Consider the following 21,839-nt stretch of genomic DNA (forward strand, 5'->3'; position numbering starts at 1 on the left):
TTAACCCAAATTATTTTTTTAATATTAAAATATTATTATTATTTTTATCCGTGAGTTTTCAAATTTACTGATTTACAAAAAAAATGAAAAAAAAAAAATAGTAAAGCACATTAACATTTCTTGATTAATATGTCAAATTATAGTTATTTACTGTCATTCCTGAACAGAAAAACTAGTTTTAGTGCTTGAATGTTATGCTTGATTCATTTCTGACTTCCCAGTGAGCCGGCTCAAATTTGGTTGAATTCAGTTTGAAATTCCTCATTCCTGTTCAAAATGGTAAAACGTGGAGAGCTGACTGAAAATGAAAGAGTCCGTATTAAAGCACTTCATGATGCTGGATGGTCTCTGAGACAGAGATGACAGCTGGTCTGATACATTTGTTAAGGACTGTATATCCTTTTTATCCTTCTTGAATCAAATAAATGTTTGGACAGAGGATTGTGGGAGAGGATTTTGCTCTGAGTTCACCTGATGTCCTCAGAGAACCAACCAGCAGAGGGTGTACTGATGTCATTAATGCATGCGAGCATGAGTGACAGCGTTTTCTAAAGGCGCTCCATCTGCTGTCATGGCTGTGGTCGTATCGATAAAGTGTTTCCAATCTAAAAATTAATTTCACACCAACAGTTTCTCCTCCACGTGAGGCGACGATGACGCTTCTTTGACTCATCACCCTGTGTGTTAGTGTGTGGTCTGAATGAATCAGGGACACTCTCTTCCTCCTTCCACCTCCTCTTCTTTCTGTCGTGACGTTCTTTCAGAGAAAACACCACAAACAGTCCCAGATATTCTCAGAGCCTGTACTCACACTGCCTGTCTGTGTGACTCACAGGGAAATACCTCTGTGCTGGAGGGAGGGATTAAACGGCCAGAGAGGTATAATTACAGCACACTGACCCTGCAGCCATTCAGCTCCGAGCAGCCGTGGCCAGGACCAGAGACCAGGACCACAGTGATTTAGGAACTGTTTCGAGAACTTTTACAAGTGATTTTGTTCACTTGTTTGTCACATTGCTCGAGGCTGGAAGGGCTTTTCATCTTTTAATGTCTGCAGATGGATCAAGAAATTACAAATACAAGGAATTTTGGCCCTTAACCCAAGAATTCAGGACCCCAGCAACCACAGCTCAAGCAACCAGGACCACAGCAACCACAACTCAAGCAACCAGGACCCCAGCAACCACAACTCAAGCAACCAGGCCCCCGCAACCACAGTTCAACAAACCAGGACCCCAGCAACCGCAACTCAACAAACCAGGACCCCAGCAACCACAACTCAAGCAACTAGGACCCCAGCAACCCCAATTCAACAAACCAGGACCCCAGCAACCACAACTGAAGCAACCAGGACCCCAGCAACCACAACTCAAGCAATCAGGACCCAAGCAACCACAACTCAACAAACCCGGACCCAAGCAACCACAACTCAAGCAACCAGGGACCCCAGCAACCACATCTCAACAAACCAGGACCCCAGCAACCCCAATTCAATAAACCAGGACCCCAACAACCACAACTCAACAAACCAGGACCCCAGCAACCACAACTCAACAAACCAGGGCCCCAGCAACCAGAACTCAAGCAACCAGGAGCCCAGCAACCCCAATTCAACAAACCAGGACCCCAGCAACCACAACTCAACAAACCAGGACCCCAGCAACCACAACTCAACAAACCAGGACCCCAGCAACCCCAATTCAACAAACCAGGGCCCCAGCAACCACAACTCAAGCAACCAGGAGCCCAGCAACCCCAATTCAACAAACCAGGACCCCAGCAACCACAACTCAACAAACCGGGACCCCAGCAACCCCAACCAGGGCCCCTTAAGCAACCAGGGCCCCATCCACTGGGCATAAGACGTCCTTCACAGTGATCTATCTGGGGCTGTTTTAAAGACTAAATGAGCCAAGGCCATACTCAGATCATCATGTTATATCTGTCCACTGTGATCTTCTTGGTGGCCTTTGGTCTTCTGGTCGACGCCTCTCCAGCAGTCTCAACAGTAGGCCCAGAAACATCGTTTCAACTCCAGGAGAGGGCACAAACTTTAGATTGTCCATCATGTTCTCTGTCTCACATGAAAAGAAACTCGTCAGTTTCAGGAGTACAGAATGACATGGTGGAGGCAGTGAAACGTCACATTCTAAACATGCTACACATGAGCACTCGGCCTAACCTGACACAGCCTGTTCCCCGGGCTGCGATGCTGAACGCTATCAAAAAGCTACACGTGGGCCGTGTGACTGAAGATGGCAGTGTAGAGATCCAGGAAGAAGGCCAAGCAGCTGAGGCACCAACACCCCAAGAACCACCATCAGAAATCATCACATTTGCAGAGCCAGGTGAGTTGAACACCTGTAAAAAAGTCACAATTATAGATTAATAAATGTAAGCTGATGAATTAGCCATTGACAAGACTGGATCAAAAAAAGACTGAATCAGACACCTATGACAAAAGATGCAGACAAGAAGAATCAAACTTATACTAAAACAAGTCACAGAAACAGGAATAGCTAGTGAACGACACAGGTGAGATCAGTGAGGGACACAGGTATACCTTGTGAGGGACACAGGTAATGATAGTGAGAAACATAGGTAATGATAGTGAGAGACACAGGTAATGATAGTGAGAGACACAGGTAATGATAGTGAGAGACACAGGTAATGAAAGTGAGGGACACAGGTAATGATAGTGAGAAACATAGGTAATGATAGTGAGAGACACAGGTAATGATAGTGAGAAACATAGGTAATGATAGTGAGAGACACAGGTAATGAAAGTGAGGGACATAGGTAATGAAAGTGAGAGACAGGTAATGATAGTGAGAGACACAGGTAATGATAGTGAGAAACATAGGTAATGATAGTGAGAGACACAGGTAATGATAGTGAGAGACACAGGTAATGATAGTGAGAGACACAGGTAATGAAAGTGAGAGACACAGGTAATGATAGTGAGGGACACAGGTAATGATAGTGAGAGACACAGGTAATGAAAGTGAGGGACACAGGTAATGAAAGTGAGAGACACAGGTAATGATAGTGAGGGACTCAGGTAATGAAAGTGAGAGACACAGGTAATGAAAGTGAGAGACACAGGTAATGATAGTGAGAGACACAGGTAATGATAGTGAGAGACACAGGTAATGAAAGTGAGGGACACAGGTAATGATAGTGAGGGACACAGGTAATGATAGTGAGAGACACAGGTAATGAAAGTTAGGGACACAGGTAATGAAAGTGAGAGACACAGGTAATGATAGTGAGGGACTCAGGTAATGAAAGTGAGAGACACAGGTAATGAAAGTGAGAGACACAGGTAATGATAGTGAGAGACACAGGTAATGATAGTGAGAGACACAGGTAATGAAAGTTAGGGACACAGGTAATGAAAGTTAGGCACACAGGTAATGAAAGTGAGAGACACAGGTAATGATAGTGAGAGACACAGGTAATGAAAGTGAGGGACACAGGTAATGAAAGTGAGGGACACAGGTAATGAAAGTGAGAGACACAGGTAATGATAGTGAGAGACACAGGTAACGATAGTGGGGGACACAGGTAATGATAGTGAGAGACACAGGTAATGATAGTGAGAGACACAGGTAATGAAAGTTAGGGACACAGGCAATGAAAGTGAGGGACACAGGTAATGATAGTGAGAGACACAGGTAATGATAGTGAGAGACACAGGTAATGAAAGTTAGGGACACAGGTAATGAAAGTGAGGGACACAGGTAATGAATGTTAGCGACACAGGTAATGCAAGTGAGCGACACAGGTAATGAATGTTAGGGACACAGGTAATGAAAGTGAGGGACACAGGTAATGAAAGTGAGAGACACAGGTAATGAAAGTTAGGGACACAGGTAATGAAAGTGAGAGACACAGGTAATGAATGTTAGGGACACAGGTAATGAAAGTTAGGGACACAGGTAATGAAAGTGAGGGACACAGGTAATGAATGTGGGGACACAGGTAATGAAAGTGAGGACACAGGTAATGATGTTAGGGACACAGGTAATGAAAGTTAGTGACACAGGTAATGATAGTGAGGGACACAGGTAATGAAAGTGAGGGACACAGGTAATGAAAGTGAGGGACACAGGTAATGATAGTTAGAGACACAGGTAATGATAGTGAGAGACACAGGTAATGAAAGTGAGGGACACAGGTAATGAAAGTGAGGGACACAGGTAATGATAGTGAGAGACACAGGTAATGATAGTGAGAGACACAGGTAATGATAGTGAGAGACACAGGTAATGAAAGTGAGGGACACAGGTAATGAAAGTGAGAGACACAGGTAATGATAGTGAGAGACACAGGTAATGAAAGTGAGAGACACAGGTAATGAAAGTTAGGGACACAGGTAATGATAGTGAGGGACACAGGTAATGATAGTGAGGGACACATGTAATGATAGTGAGAGACACAGGTAATGAAAGTGAGGGACACAGGTAATGAAAGTTAGGGACACAGGTAATGATAGTGAGGGACACAGGTAATGATAGTGAGGGACACATGTAATGATAGTGAGAGACACAGGTAATGAAAGTGAGGGACACAGGTAATGAAAGTTAGGGACACAGGTAATGAAAGTGAGGGACACAGGTAATGAAAGTGAGAGACACAGGTAATGATAGTGAGAGACACAGGTAACGATAGTGGGGGACACAGGTAATGATAGTGAGAGACACAGGTAATGAAAGTTAGGGACACAGGCAATGAAAGTGAGGGACACAGGTAATGATAGTGAGAGACACAGGTAATGATAGTGAGAGACACAGGTAATGAAAGTTAGGGACACAGGTAATGAAAGTGAGGGACACAGGTAATGAATGTTAGGGACACAGGTAATGAAAGTGAGGGACACAGGTAATGAATGTTAGGGACACAGGTAATGAAAGTGAGGGACACAGGTAATGAAAGTGAGAGACACAGGTAATGAAAGTGAGGGACACAGGTAATGAAAGTTAGGGACACAGTTAATGATAGTGAGGGACACAGGTAATGATAGTGAGGGACACATGTAATGATAGTGAGAGACACAGGTAATGAAAGTGAGGGACACAGGTAATGAAAGTGAGAGACACAGGTAATGAAAGTTAGGGACACAGGTAATGAAAGTTAGGGACACAGGTAATGATAGTGAGGGACACAGGTAATGATAGTGAGGGACACATGTAATGATAGTGAGAGACACAGGTAATGAAAGTGAGGGACACAGGTAATGAAAGTTAGGGACACAGGTAATGATAGTGAGGGACACAGGTAATGATAGTGAGGGACACATGTAATGATAGTGAGAGACACAGGTAATGAAAGTGAGGGACACAGGTAATGAAAGTTAGGGACACAGGTAATGAAAGTGAGGGACACAGGTAATGAAAGTGAGAGACACAGGTAATGATAGTGAGAGACACAGGTAATGATAGTGAGAGACACAGGTAATGATAGTGAGGGACACAGGTAATGATAGTGAGAGACACAGGTAATGAAAGTTAGGGACACAGGTAATGAAAGTGAGAGACACAGGTAATGATAGTGAGGGACTCAGGTAATGAAAGTGAGAGACACAGGTAATGAAAGTGAGAGACACAGGTAATGATAGTGAGAGACACAGGTAATGATAGTGAGAGACACAGGTAATGAAAGTTAGGGACACAGGTAATGAAAGTTAGGCACACAGGTAATGAAAGTGAGAGACACAGGTAATGATAGTGAGAGACACAGGTAATGAAAGTGAGGGACACAGGTAATGAAAGTGAGGGACACAGGTAATGAAAGTGAGAGACACAGGTAATGATAGTGAGAGACACAGGTAACGATAGTGGGGGACACAGGTAATGATAGTGAGAGACACAGGTAATGATAGTGAGAGACACAGGTAATGAAAGTTAGGGACACAGGCAATGAAAGTGAGGGACACAGGTAATGATAGTGAGAGACACAGGTAATGATAGTGAGAGACACAGGTAATGAAAGTTAGGGACACAGGTAATGAAAGTGAGGGACACAGGTAATGAATGTTAGGGACACAGGTAATGAAAGTGAGGGACACAGGTAATGAATGTTAGGGACACAGGTAATGAAAGTGAGGGACACAGGTAATGAAAGTGAGAGACACAGGTAATGAAAGTTAGGGACACAGGTAATGAAAGTGAGAGACACAGGTAATGAATGTTAGGGACACAGGTAATGAAAGTTAGGGACACAGGTAATGAAAGTGAGGGACACAGGTAATGAATGTTAGGGACACAGGTAATGAAAGTGAGGGACACAGGTAATGAATGTTAGGGACACAGGTAATGAAAGTGAGGGACACAGGTAATGATAGTGAGAGACACAGGTAATGAAAGTGAGGGACACAGGTAATGAAAGTTAGGGACACAGGTAATGAAAGAGAGACACAGGTAATGATAGTGAGAGACACAGGTAATGAAAGTGAGGGACACAGGTAATGAAAGTGAGGGATGTAGGTAATGAAAGTGAGAGACACAGGTAATGATAGTGAGAGACACAGGTAATGATAGTGAGAGACACAGGTAATGAAAGTGAGGGACACAGGTAATGAAAGTGAGAGACACAGGTAATGATAGTGAGAGACACAGGTAATGAAAGTGAGAGACACAGGTAATGAAAGTTAGGGACACAGGTAATGATAGTGAGGGACACAGGTAATGATAGTGAGGGACACATGTAATGATAGTGAGAGACACAGGTAATGAAAGTGAGGGACACAGGTAATGAAAGTTAGGGACACAGGTAATGATAGTGAGGGACACAGGTAATGATAGTGAGGGACACATGTAATGATAGTGAGAGACACAGGTAATGAAAGTGAGGGACACAGGTAATGAAAGTTAGGGACACAGGTAATGAAAGTGAGGGACACAGGTAATGAAAGTGAGAGACACAGGTAATGATAGTGAGAGACACAGGTAACGATAGTGGGGGACACAGGTAATGATAGTGAGAGACACAGGTAATGAAAGTTAGGGACACAGGCAATGAAAGTGAGGGACACAGGTAATGATAGTGAGAGACACAGGTAATGATAGTGAGGGACACAGGTAATGAAAGTTAGGGACACAGGTAATGAAAGTGAGGGACACAGGTAATGAATGTTAGGGACACAGGTAATGAAAGTGAGGGACACAGGTAATGAATGTTAGGGACACAGGTAATGAAAGTGAGGGACACAGGTAATGAAAGTGAGAGACACAGGTAATGAAAGTGAGGGACACAGGTAATGAAAGTTAGGGACACAGTTAATGATAGTGAGGGACACAGGTAATGATAGTGAGGGACACATGTAATGATAGTGAGAGACACAGGTAATGAAAGTGAGGGACACAGGTAATGAAAGTGAGAGACACAGGTAATGAAAGTTAGGGACACAGGTAATGAAAGTTAGGGACACAGGTAATGATAGTGAGGGACACAGGTAATGATAGTGAGGGACACATGTAATGATAGTGAGAGACACAGGTAATGAAAGTGAGGGACACAGGTAATGAAAGTTAGGGACACAGGTAATGATAGTGAGGGACACAGGTAATGATAGTGAGGGACACATGTAATGATAGTGAGAGACACAGGTAATGAAAGTGAGGGACACAGGTAATGAAAGTTAGGGACACAGGTAATGAAAGTGAGGGACACAGGTAATGAAAGTGAGAGACACAGGTAATGATAGTGAGAGACACAGGTAATGATAGTGAGAGACACAGGTAATGAAAGTGAGGGACACAGGTAATGAAAGTGAGGGATGTAGGTAATGAAAGTGAGAGACACAGGTAATGATAGTGAGAGACACAGGTAATGATAGTGAGAGACACAGGTAATGAAAGTGAGGGACACAGGTAATGAAAGTGAGAGACACAGGTAATGATAGTGAGGGACACAGGTAATGAAAGTGAGAGACACAGGTAATGAAAGTTAGGGACACAGGTAATGAAAGTTAGGGACACAGGTAATGAAAGTGAGAGACACAGGTAATGAAAGTTAGGGACACAGGTAATGATAGTGAGGGACACAGGTAATGATAGTGAGGGACACATGTAATGATAGTGAGAGACACAGGTAATGAAAGTGAGGGACACAGGTAATGAAAGTTAGGGACACAGGTAATGAAAGTGAGGCCCACAGGTAATGAAAATGAGGGACACAGGTAATGAAAGTTAGGCCCACAGGTAATGAAAGTGAGGGACACAGGTAATGAAAGTGAGGGACACAGGTAATGAAAGTGAGAGACACAGGTAATGAAAGTTAGGCCCACAGGTAATGAAAGTGAGGGACACAGGTAATGAAAGTGAGTATAACATGGACAGTAAACATCAAAGTAAAACAGGAAAAACAAGAACATTAATTTAGCCAAATGTGAGAATATTAAGAACACGACTGAATTACAGCAAAGATACACAAGGAGGAAGCAACAATAAGCTTTTCAAATCATTGTTTAGCAGTGTTAGGTTTTCACCAGTTACTTTCAGACTGATGAACAGACCTGAAGCATCTCGTGTCAGTCCCATCGTCCTCGTCCTGTTTACATAAATGTTCAGAATGTTGAGCTATAAATAGTCTTTTTTTCTTTCAGATGAAGCTTTCATTCACATCATCTTTCAAAGGCTCAAATTAGAGGATGGGGACATACCGCGTGTTCTGAGGCCATTAATAATCGTTTCATTCAGACAAATCTGGGCCTCGATAATTATCCTGGACAGAGACAAAGACACGTATGTGACCTCATTAGCAGCATACCCCAAAATCAGGCCTTTTCTTTTTTTAGCGTCTCTGCTCTCATGGGGTATATTTAGAGGCTGCAGCTTCATTCATGCTGTTATAAATCAATTTATCATAAATTAATTTCTTTGTTTGTTCATTAGAAGATGAGGGTGGAGGGATACAGTCACGTTACTGTCAAAAGCAGCAGGCTGAAATGTTGTCTGTCTTCATGTTGTTTTTTTATCATCAGACAGACTGAGCCTGACAAACTTTTACTTTGCATTCATTTCTGACTTTTTCTTTTAATTAAAACACTTCAATTAGGGTCCAGGGTACCAGGAGCTGCAGGGATCCTTTTTGAATGCACATAACAACTATAATAATATTAATTATATTATAATAATAATAATAAGAAGAAGAATATTTAATGCTCAAATAATACTTATACATCTTATGTGACTGTAAAAATAATATTATGATAATTTTAATACTTAATAGTTATATAATACTTTAATTATTCATATTATACAGCTATAATACTACCTATACAAACCAATACCATTTTGGCAGCCTGAATGATCTGAAAACAGTTGGCCTTGAGCTACTTGGATGAAACTCAATGACATCTGCTGAAAAGCCTCCGATCTTCATAACCCTTCTGAATAAATTATCAAGATTACTTTTGAGCTTTTTTTTTTTTCATATTTCCAGGGATCTTGAAATCTGAGACTCACTGCAGCCTTGACAGACACTGCCCTGCAGTAGAGGTTAAACCAAAACCATGTCTAAAAGATGTAGCTAAAACCTACTAACATGCTGACTTCTCCATGCTGCAGGAGGCTCTTTGAACTCTGTGGCCTTTGACATCTCAACAGACAGCGGAGACTCGGCAGTGGTTGAACAAGCCAGCATCTGGATCTTCTTTAAGGTGGCAAAGGGAAACCGGGCCAAAGGCAAAGTGATGCTGCGGCTGCTTTGTCACTATGGCGATGGTGACAATAAAGGTGAAGGCGATTGTGTTTCAGAGAAGATGGTGGACACTCGGCGCAGTGGCTGGCACACCTTCGCCGTCCCGCACCATGTTCAGGTTCTGCTAGATGGCGGCAGCAGCTTGCTCAGCCTGCAGGTTTCCTGTCCGCTGTGCACCGGAGGTGGAGTCTCTCCCATCCTGACCTCAGGAGATGGAGTCATGGATCAGTCTCACAGGCCATTCCTTACATTGACACTGCGAGCTCAGGAGGAGGCAGCCCAGCGACGAGTGAAACGAGGGCTTGAGTGTGACGGGAAACTCCGGTTGTGCTGCAAACGTCAGTTTTACGTAGACTTCAAAGACATCGGCTGGAGCGACTGGATCATCGCTCCTTCAGGTTACCACGCCAATTACTGTGAGGGCGACTGTCCAAACCACATGGCAAGCTTAGGTGGCTCATCCTTGTCCTTCCACTCAACAGTCATCAACCATTACCGGCTAAGAGGCCATGGAGCCTTCCAGAACATACGCTCTTGCTGTGTGCCCACCAGGCTTCGTGCCATGTCCATGCTGTACTTCAACGAGGAGCAGAAGATCGTCAAGAAGGATGTCCAGGACATGATCGTGGACGAGTGCGGCTGCTCCTAACAATGACAACATCCAGGACATGATGGTGGACGAGTGCGGCTGCTCCTAAACACGACAACATCCAGGACAAGATCGTGAACAAGTGCAGCTACGCCTAACCACGACAACATCCAGGACACGATCGTTCATGAGTGCGGCTGTTCCTAACCACGACAACATCCAGGACAAGATCGTTCATGAGTGCGGCTGCTCCTAACCACAACAACATCCAGGACAAGATCGTTCATGAATGCAGCTGTTCCTAACCACGACAACATCCAGGACACGATCGTTCATGAGTGCGGCTGCTCCTAACCACGACAACATCCAGGACAAGATCGTTCATGAGTGCGGCTGCTCCTAACCACGACAACATCCAGGACAAGATCGTTCATGAATGCGGCTGCTCCTAACCACGACAACATCCAGGACATGATGGTGGACGAGTGCGGCTGCTCCTAACCACGACAACATCCAGGAAAAGATCGTGAACAAGTGCAGCTACGCCTAACCACGACAACATCCAGGACATGATCGTTCATGAGTGCGGCTGCTCCTAACCACGACAACATCCAGGACAAGATCGTTCATGAGTGCGGCTGCTCCTAACCACGACAACATCCAGGACAAGATCGTTCATGAGTGCGGCTGCTCCTAACCACGACAACATCCAGGACAAGATCGTTCATGAGTGCGGCTGCTCCTAACCACGACAACATCCAGGACAAGATCGTTCATGAGTGCGGCTGCTCCTAACCACGAAAACATCCAGGACAAGATCGTTCATGAATGCGGCTGCTCCTAACCACGACAACATCCAGGACAAGATCGTTCATGAATGCGGCTGCTCCTAACCACGACAACATCCAGGACAAGATCGTTCATGAATGCGGCTGCTCCTAACCACGACAACATCCAGGACAAGATCGTGAACAAGTGCAGCTACGCCTAACCACGACAACATCCAGGACAAGATCGTTCATGAATGCGGCTGCTCCTAACCATGAAAACATCCAGGACAAGATCGTTCATGAGTGCGGCTGCTCCTAACCACGACAACATCCAGGACAAGATCGTTCATGAATGCAGCTGCTCCTAACCACGACAACATCCAGGACAAGATCGGGAACAAGTGCAGCTACGCCTAACCACGACAACATCCAGGACAAGATCGTTCATGAATGCGGCTGCTCCTAACCACGAAAACATCCAGGACATGATTGTTCATGAGTGCGGCTGCTCCTAACCACGACAACATCCAGGACAAGATCGTTCATGAATGCGGCTGCTCCTAACCACGACAACATCCAGGACAAGATTGTTCATGAATGCGGCTGCTCCTAACCACAACAACATCCAGGACAAGATCGTTCATGAATGCGGCTGCTCCTAACCACGACAACATCCAGGACAAGATTGTTCATGAATGCGGCTGCTCCTAACCACAACAACATCCAGGACAAGATTGTTCATGAATGCGGCTGCTCCTAACCACGAAAACATCCAGGACAAGATTGTTCATGAATGCGGCTGCTCCTAACCACAACAACATCCAGGACAAGATTGTTCATGAATGCGGCTGCTCCTAACCACAACAACATCCAGGACAAGATCGTTCATGAATGCGGCTGCTCCTAACCACGACAACATCCAGGACAAGATTGTTCATGAATGCGGCTGCTCCTAACCACGAAAACATCCAGGACAAGATTGTTCATGAATGCGGCTGCTCCTAACCACAACAACATCCAGGACACGATCGTTCATGAGTGCAGCTGCTCCTAACCACGACAACATCCAGGACAAGATCGTTCATAAGTGCAGCTGCTCTTTAATTTACTGTTATATAATTTCTATGGTTTCTTCATTATTTTATGTTGGGGTTTTTTGTTGTTTTTCTTTTTTACTTTAAATGATTTATACTCTACAACTTCTACTCTTCAAACCTTTGTTTTCTAAGTTGTCTTAATGTTGGGAAGAATCATTCATCTGCTCACTGAAGGTTTATTATTATTATCTCTCATCTCATTAGTATTATTAATGATGATGAATGTTGATATTTGCACATATTGTTGGCAGAAAATGATTATAATCAAACCAAAGACATTCCTGATGAACGTTCAACTTTGACTATCATCAAATGTGTATTTATTTTCTTTATTGAAAAAAGATTTTTTAATTTATTTAGTTTATTATTAAAGAAACTCTGAACATTAAACTATGATTTTTATTTCACCACAAACTTTGATGTTGAACATGACATGCTCTCTCTTCTAGCACCCCATCAGGTCCATTTAACCTCCTTCGGCTTTAGGCTTTAGGATGGTTTTATATCAGAGACCCCGCCCCCCAGTCTGAGTACTCTTGATCCCAAAGTCCACTTCATCTGATCAGGGTTCAGGCACTCAGTAGAGCACCAATAGAGCTGTAGTCAACTCTAAACGCCTCCTGTCTCCTCAGACACTGTTGCTCCTGGGCAGCAGGGGCCTGTTTATCCTCTGAGCAGTATGGTAGACGTGGAAGAAGGAGGACGATCATTGGTGGCGTCTCTAAAATGACTATGGTTTTAAGCAGTGCTGAGCGGGCTCTTGCACCATCATTCACGTCGAGGTTATGGCCAAGGTGCAGAATGGTTCGCCACACTGACGTCTATCAGCTATCAGCTTGGTGTTGCCCAAATTAACTGGATTTAAAGACTTTTTTCACAATTGATATTGCCACATTGAGTTTTGTTTACAAGCAAAATACATTTGATTGATTGATTGGCTGACTGATTGGCTGACTGATTGGCTGACTGACTGCACTTTCAGGTGGATAGGATGGATATGCGTATTCCAGGAAAAGTTTTACCAGAGCTACCCATGAAAATGTCTGATTTGCACCAGTCTTGACACCAGATGGAGAAATTGTTGACTCCCCGTGAGGTTTACAGTGTGGGCCCCTGATGTGAGCATGATGTATATACAGCTCAGATTTCTAACTCTAGGTGTGCTGCAGGGGCACTGAGCTTTTTTGCCATGCTTACTGACAAAATGAACTCTCCTGTTACTCCACTGGCCTCATGTCTCCAGACACTCATGCCTGCATAAATGTTTTGAAGTCTTCAAAAAACTACTTCCTGTTTGATGGTCTATAATGCATCACCATGACAGTAGCTTTACTAGCAGACCTGTGAGCCTCATGTGATGGCATTGGATGGTACTAAAAGGATGTTAGAAATCAGTTTGGAGGGAGTTTGGGGATTTGGCAGGAACTGTCCCCGTTTGTCTGTTTTTTTTTAACTCAATGTGCCACAGGGAGCCACCATAGCCACACCCTTAGAGCACTACAAATCAATTATTGACAACATTCATCAATAACATATAAGTTTATCACAGATATTATTACGAAAAGGATGGTGTTTTCTGGCTGAAAGCTGAAGAAGTTTATTCCATTATGACCCTCAGACTTGTCCAAAAGTATGTTTTATACCAAATCAATTAAAAAGGGAGACCTGTTAATTTTGCTGTATGGGTCCAAGAGTTTTTGATGTGGTTCCAGACATGAGACATGTGCCCACCAACTGGTATTAAAAAAATCTTTTAACACAGCAATCTTTTATACAAGTTTTATGTCTCTGAAATTTTTTTCTAAAAACTCACAAAAAACCATTTCCAGTTTGACCAAAAGACCTATATACCGAACCCCTCCCACTATACCCTTCTTCCAAACCCCACCACCATACCCTTCTTCCAAATCCCCCCACCATACCCTTCTTCCAGACCCCACCACCATACCCTGCTACCAAACCCCACCACCATACCCTTCTACCAAACCCCACCACCAGACCCTTCTACCAATCCCCCCCACCATACCCTTCTTCCAAACCCCACCACTATACCCTACTTCCAGACCCCCCCACCATACCCTTCTTCCAAACCCCCCCACCATACCCTGCTAACAAACCCCCCCACTATACCCTGCTTCCAAACCCCACCACCATACCCTTCTTCCAGACCCCCCCACCATACCCTTCTTCCAAACCTCCCCACATACCCTTCTACCAAACCCCACCACCATACCCTTCTTCCAGACCCCCCCACCATACCCTTCTTCCAAACCCCACCACCATACCCTTCTTCCAGACCCCACCACCATACCCTTCTTCCAAACTCCACCACCATACCCTTCTTCCAAACACCACCACCAGACCCTTCTACCAAACCCCACCACCATACCCTTCTACCAAACCCCACCACCATACCCTGCTACCAAACCCCACCACCATACCCTGCTACCAAACCCCACCACCATACCCTTCTCTCAAACCCCACCACCATACCCTGCTACCAAACCCCACCACCATACCCTTCTTCCAAACTCCACCACCATACCCTTCTTCCAAACTCCACCACCATACCCTTCTTCCAAACCCCACCACTATACCCTGCTACCAAACCCCACCACCATACCCTGCTACCAGACCCCACCAACATATCCTTCTTCCAAACCCCACCACCATACCCTTCTACCAGACCCCACCACCAGACCTATCTACCAATCCCCCCACCATACCCTTCTTCCAAACCCCCCCACCATACCCTTCTACCAAACCCCACCACCATACCCTTCTACCAAACCCCATCACCATACCCTTCTTCCAAACCCCACCACCATACCCTTCTACCAAACACAACCACAATACCCTTCTTCCAAACCCCACCACCATACCCTGCTACCAAACCCCACCACCATACCCTTCTACCAAACCCCACCACCATACCCTTCTTCCAAACCCCACCACCATACCCTTCTACCAAACCCCACCACCATACCCTTCTACCAAACCCCCCCACCATACCCTGCTTCCAAACCCCCCCACCATACCCTTCTACCAAACCCCACCACCATACCCTGCTACCAAACCCCACCACCATACCCTTCTTCCAAACCCCACCACCATACCCTGCTACCAAACCCCACCACTATACCCTTCTTCCAAACCCCACCACCATACCCTTCTTCCAAACTCCACCACCATACCCTTCTTCCAAACTCCACCACCAGACCCTTCTACCAAACCCCACCACCATACCCTTCTTCCAAACCCCACCACCATACCCTTCTACCAAACCCCACCACCATACCCTGCTACCAAACCCCACCACCATACCCTGCTACCAGACCCCACCAACATATCCTTCTTCCAAACCCCACCACCATACCCTTCTACCAGACCCCACCACCAGACCTATCTACCAATCCCCACCACCATACCCTTCTTCCAAACCCCACCACCATACCCTGCTAACAAACCCCCCCACTATACCCTGCTTCCAAACCCCACCACCATACCCTTCTTCCAAACCCCACCACCAAACCCTTCTTCCAAACCCCCCCACATACCCTTCTACCAAACCCCACCACCATACCCTTCTTCCAGACCCCCCCACCATACCCTTCTTCCAAACCCCACCACCATACCCTTCTTCCAGACCCCACCACCATACCCTTCTTCCGAACTCCACCACCATACCCTTCTTCCAAACTCCACCACCAGACCCTTCTACCAAACCCCACCACCATACCCTTCTACCAAACCCCACCACCATACCCTGCTACCAAACCCCACCACCATACCCTGCTACCAAACTCCACCACCATACCCTTCTCTCAAACCCCACCACCATACCCTGCTACCAAACCCCACCACCATACCCTTCTTCCAAACTCCACCACCATACCCTTCTTCCAAACTCCACCACCATACCCTTCTTCCAAACCCCACCACCATACCCTTCTACCAAACCCCACCACCATACCCTGCTACCAAACCCCACCACCATACCCTGCTACCAGACCCCACCAACATATCCTTCTTCCAAACCCCACCACCATACCCTTCTACCAGACCCCACCACCAGACCTATCTACCAATCCCCCCCACCATACCCTTCTTCCAAACCCCCCCACCATACCCTTCTACCAAACCCCACCACCATACCCTGCTACCAAACCCCACCACTATACCCTTCTTCCAAACCCCACCACCATACCCTGCTACCAAACCCCACCACTGTACCCTTCTTCCAAACCCCACCACCATACCCTGCTACCAAACCCCACCACCATACCCTTCTACCAAACCCCACCACCATACCCTTCTTCCAAACCCCCCCACCATACCCTTCTACCAAACCCCACCACCATACCCTTCTACCAAACCCCACCACCATACCCTTCTTCCAAACCCCCCCACCATACCCTTCTTCCAAACCCCACCACCATACCCTGCTACCAAACCCCACCACTATACCCTTCTTCCAAACCCCACCACCATACCCTTCTTCCAAACTCCACCACCATACCCTTCTTCCAAACTCCACCACCAGACCCTTCTACCAAACCCCACCACCATACCCTTCTTCCAAACCCCACCACCATACCCTGCTACCAAACCCCACCACCATACCCTGCTACCAAACCCCACCACCATACCCTTCTCTCAAACCCCACCACCATACCCTGCTACCAAACCCCACCACCATACCCTTCTTCCAAACCCCACCACCATACCCTGCTACCAAACCCCCCCACCATACCCTGCTACCAAACCCCACCACCATACCCTGCTACCAGACCCCACCAACATATCCTTCTACCAAACCCCACCACCATACCCTTCTACCAGACCCCACCACCAGACCTATCTACCAATCCCCCCCACCATACCCTTCTTCCAAACCCCACCACCATACCCTTCTTCCAGACCCCCCCACCATACCCTTCTTCCAAACCCCCCCACCATACCCTTCTTCCAAACCCCCCCACCATACCCTTCTACCAAACCCCACCACCATACCCTGCTACCAAACCCCACCACTATACCCTTCTTCCAAACCCCACCACCATACCCTGCTACCAAACCCCACCACTATACCCTTCTTCCAAACCCCACCACCAAACCCCACCACCATACCCTGCTACCAAACCCCACCACCATACCCTTCTACCAAACCCCATCACCATACCCTTCTTCCAAACCCCACCACCATACCCTTCTACCAAACCCCACCACCATACCCTTCTACCAAACCCCATCACCATACCCTTCTTCCAAACCCCACCACCATACCCTTCTACCAAACCCTACCACCATACCCTTCTTCCAAACCCCACCACCATACCCTTCTTCCAAACCCCACCACCATACCCTTCTACCAAACCCCACCACCATACCCTGCTACCAAACCCCACCACTATACCCTTCTTCCAAACCCCACCACCATACCCTGCTACCAAACCCCACCACTATACCCTTCTTCCAAACCCCACCACCATACCCTTCTTCCAAACTCCACCACCATACCCTTCTTCCAAACTCCACCACCAGACCTTTCTACCAAACCCCACCACCATACCCTTCTTCCAAACCCCACCACCATACCCTGCTACCAAACCCCACCACCATACCCTGCTACCAAACCCCACCACCATACCCTGCTACCAAACCCCACCACCATACCCTTCTTCCAAACTCCACCACCAGACCCTTCTTCCAAACCCCACCACCATACCCTTCTACCAAACCCCACCACCATACCCTGCTACCAAACCCCACCACCATACCCTGCTACCAGACCCCACCAACATATCCTTCTTCCAAACCCCACCACCATACCCTTCTACCAGACCCCACCACCAGACCTATCTACCAATCCCCACCACCATACCCTTCTTCCAAACCCCACCACCATACCCTACTTCCAGACCCCCCCACCATACCCTTCTTCCAAACCCCCCCACCATACCCTTCTACCAAACCCCACCACCATACCCTGCTACCAAACCCCACCACTATACCCTTCTTCCAAACCCCACCACCATACCCTTCTCTCAAACCCCACCACCATACCCTGCTACCAAACCCCACCACCATACCCTTCTTCCAAACTCCACCACCAGACCCTTCTTCCAAACCCCACCACCATACCCTTCTACCAAACCCCACCACCATACCCTGCTACCAAACCCCACCACCATACCCTGCTACCAGACCCCACCAACATATCCTTCTTCCAAACCCCACCACCATACCCTTCTACCAGACCCCACCACCAGACCTATCTACCAATCCCCACCACCATACCCTTCTTCCAAACCCCACCACCATACCCTACTTCCAGACCCCCCCACCATACCCTTCTTCCAAACCCCCCCACCATACCCTGCTACCAAACCCCACCACTATACCCTTCTTCCAAACCCCACCACCATACCCTGCTACCAAACCCCACCACCATACCCTTCTACCAAACCCCATCACCATACCCTGCTACCAAACCCCACCACTATACCCTTCTTCCAAACCCCACCACCATACCCTTCTTCCAAACCCCACCACTAGGGGTGTTAGGAAATACTGACACACATATATATTGTGATATTTTGTAACAAAATACTTCATGGATATGTGAAAATGCAGGATGGATATTTTTTTAATTACTAAGTTACTTAGTTGGTGTGGTAGTTTGTGGTGTAATTTTACCTCCTGACTGCTAGTTGGCAGCAGTCACCGCTAGCTGACAGCAAGCAGTCGACTCTTCCCTCTTCTCCTCTGCTTAGACAACGAGATCATGCAAGACTTCCGGTCTGAGCAAGTCGGTTTCCCATGTCTACCCAGCAAGGCAGCTTCTGCTGCATTTGTAGTGGATATGTGGACTTATTTTGGCTTCCAAACATTAAAGACAGCACAGACTTCTACAGGAGTGAAGTCGTTTGTAAGATATGCCACGCTAGAGTGAAATACTCAGACAACACAACGAACCTGAGCATCATAGCGTAGCGGCTAACAGCTAACATGAAAGAAGCCTGCTGAAGCTACCGCTGATTTTTACTCATGTAACTATAATAACCCAGTCAATATTTTATTTTTCTTTGTAAGGACCTGAAAAAATTTGCAGTGTCATTAAGAATGACAGCTTCTGTAATACAACAAAAAAACACTGGCCCATCACATCATGCCCTTCTCCACAGGCACCTTGTCAATAAGACATACAAGCTGATGTACCATGATATATAAAAGATTTTGGTACATTTACTCTATGTTGATTTATTTTTCTTTGAGAAATCCTGAAATCATTTTAATTCATGACAACAGATAGGAAAAATCCTCATCTTCAGATTATGCAAAAAGAGTTAAAACTTCAGATGATGCAGGACCATATATTTTATAATACTCCATATATTTTTTATTTACATGCTATACATTTAATTTGAAAACTTTTTCAATAGCTTAACCATGCTCTGTTTTTTTCCATATCAACTAAAAATTACATTACAAGTAAATTACAAGGAATTAAAAAAATACCACAGTGCATCGCCTTGGTCATAGTATCGCAATATATCGATATTGGCACCTCTGTATCAGGATACGTATGGTATCGCCAAATTCGTGCCAATACACACCCCTACCCACCACCATACCCTGCTACCACACCCCCACCATACCCCACCAGAAAACCCCACCACCTTACCCAACCCTACCGCCATACCCGACTCTTCTTTTCAATACCTGGACAGAATCAGAGACTTTGACTCCCCTCTGTCTCTGTCAAATCCTCAGTCTGTGACTCAGTGTCCTCTCTATGAAAACTACAATATCTGGACAGAATCAGACGGTGGAGGAGGACGATCATGTCCACAGAAACGTGATGAAGGTGGACTGTTGTCATGTGAGTCAAACTAAAGGATCTATTTTTTGTGCGTGGGCAGGCTGCAGGACACGTCAGGCCCGATAACCTCGACACCACCTCCAGCACAAACTGCTCTCAGACGCTCCCACGCAGGCTAAATCAGAGCGTGTCCAAAAAAACTACAACACCCACACTCAGATGATGCTTTTATGAGTTATTTCCACCTCACTGTTGTGGACACAAAGTGATTCACATCAACATCAACGTGTTAGGAGGTAAAATCAAAAAGTCTTGGATATCTCTTAAAATAATCTAAATAAATATAAGTAATAAAAACATAAGTAAATGCTTCTATAGAGAGCTTTTTCAGGCCTGTAAAATTCTGTTTAAATGGCTGAAAAATAATCTGAAATCGTCTGATCTTTGGCAGAACAAATATCCCATGGTAAGCAGGTATTATTATTTCTTTTTTCATGGTCAGTCTTAATGTCGCTCATTGCAGAAAAAAATCAGAGAAGACGTGATAAATAAAAAATGATTCTGCAGTTTATATCACAGCAGATTCTAAATCTAGTTAAAGAATAAATCCTACAGTAACACATGAAATAAAGATACCAACAGAAAAAGACTTCATAAAAACGGTAAAAGAATAGTCACAGTCACGTGACTGAGGTGGTAATTAGGCTCCACTTGGGGGCGCTGCAGCCCCTTTAGAGAGGGTGAAAAATGTTACATTTTTGGACATTTGATTTGATGAACGTACGACTTTGGGCAGTCCATGTTACAAACATGTGAAAAAGTGATAAGGCCTCCTCTGTCCCTGCTCTGCTCTTTGAAATGGGAGAAATTCCCTTACGGTTAAGGCCCATTAAACTGGGGCTGCAATATCGGGCAAAACTTAATGGCTTCCCTCACACCTTCCCTTCAAGGCGTCTGTTGCAGGAGTCCTTTGGTTCTGACCCCAGGACCCCAGGGTCAGGTACAGACATTTTTTGATGACATAAGTCAGTGGGCCAAAACTCAGGGAATAAGAAATGACAGCATAGCACAACATTTGAGCTGGTCACCTATGCCACCTTGGCTAATACAAGAGGTGGATGTTAACCTGACCTTTAACCTTGGCCAAAGAACAAGTGAAGGGCCCTAAATAGAACATCTACTCAACACAGAAGAAAGATTTGATCTAAAATCTTTACTCATGGGTCTATGGGTCCAGAGAATGGTACTGCAGGATTTGGAGTATTGTTGGCCCAGCTCGGGTCTGGATTTAAGAAAAGAATGTCTAATGAGAGCTCTGCTATCACTGCAGAACTACTGGCAATCTTCTGGGCCTTGTGGTAGACAGAGGATGCTAAAGTATCTGCTCTAACAGCTTTAAGAGGAGGCAGATCGAGGGCTCATCCTGAAATCTGAAATGGAATTTTGTCTGTTCAGAGTTGGGAAGGCTGTGAGGTGGAGTTCTGCTGGGTTCCTGGGCATGCAGGTGTACAGGGAAATGGAAAAAAGCAACCATCAAGAAAGGGGGAAAAGATGTAAAGATCCCTCTGGGAAGGGTTGAGCTGAGAGCAAAAATTAAAGAATGTGTGGAGAACGAATGGCAGGGAGAATAGGAGAGGAAAACACTATTTCTCTTTTCACCCAAAAATGTAAAAAGTCATTTATTGTCAGGGAAACTGGAAAGACTGGCAGATTAAGACGGGGACATTGTGTATGAAATGAACCACACTGGGCTAACCCTGAGACAGTGAAACACATTCTTCTTGAATGTAGTTATAATGCTGAGGGGAGATCAGATTTCAACCCTTTTGGCCTCCATGATGACCACCAGCAGA

At 45.7% G+C, this 21,839-nt stretch overlaps 1 protein-coding gene across 1 annotated transcript; it reads left to right on the top strand.

The window, feature by feature from the left end:
- The first annotated feature begins 1,933 nt into the window (after positions 1-1,933).
- On the top strand, positions 1,934-10,354 carry LOC121520288 (inhibin beta A chain-like). Its single transcript, XM_041803660.1, has 2 exons — positions 1,934-2,348; positions 9,573-10,354. Exons 1-2 carry the CDS (start codon positions 1,934-1,936, stop codon positions 10,352-10,354), a joined length of 1,197 nt encoding a protein of 398 aa, XP_041659594.1.
- The last annotated feature ends 11,485 nt before the right edge of the window (positions 10,355-21,839 follow it).

Source organism: Cheilinus undulatus, linkage group 13, assembly GCF_018320785.1.
Source record: "Cheilinus undulatus linkage group 13, ASM1832078v1, whole genome shotgun sequence".
In the NCBI taxonomy this organism is placed as follows: domain Eukaryota; kingdom Metazoa; phylum Chordata; class Actinopteri; order Labriformes; family Labridae; genus Cheilinus; species Cheilinus undulatus.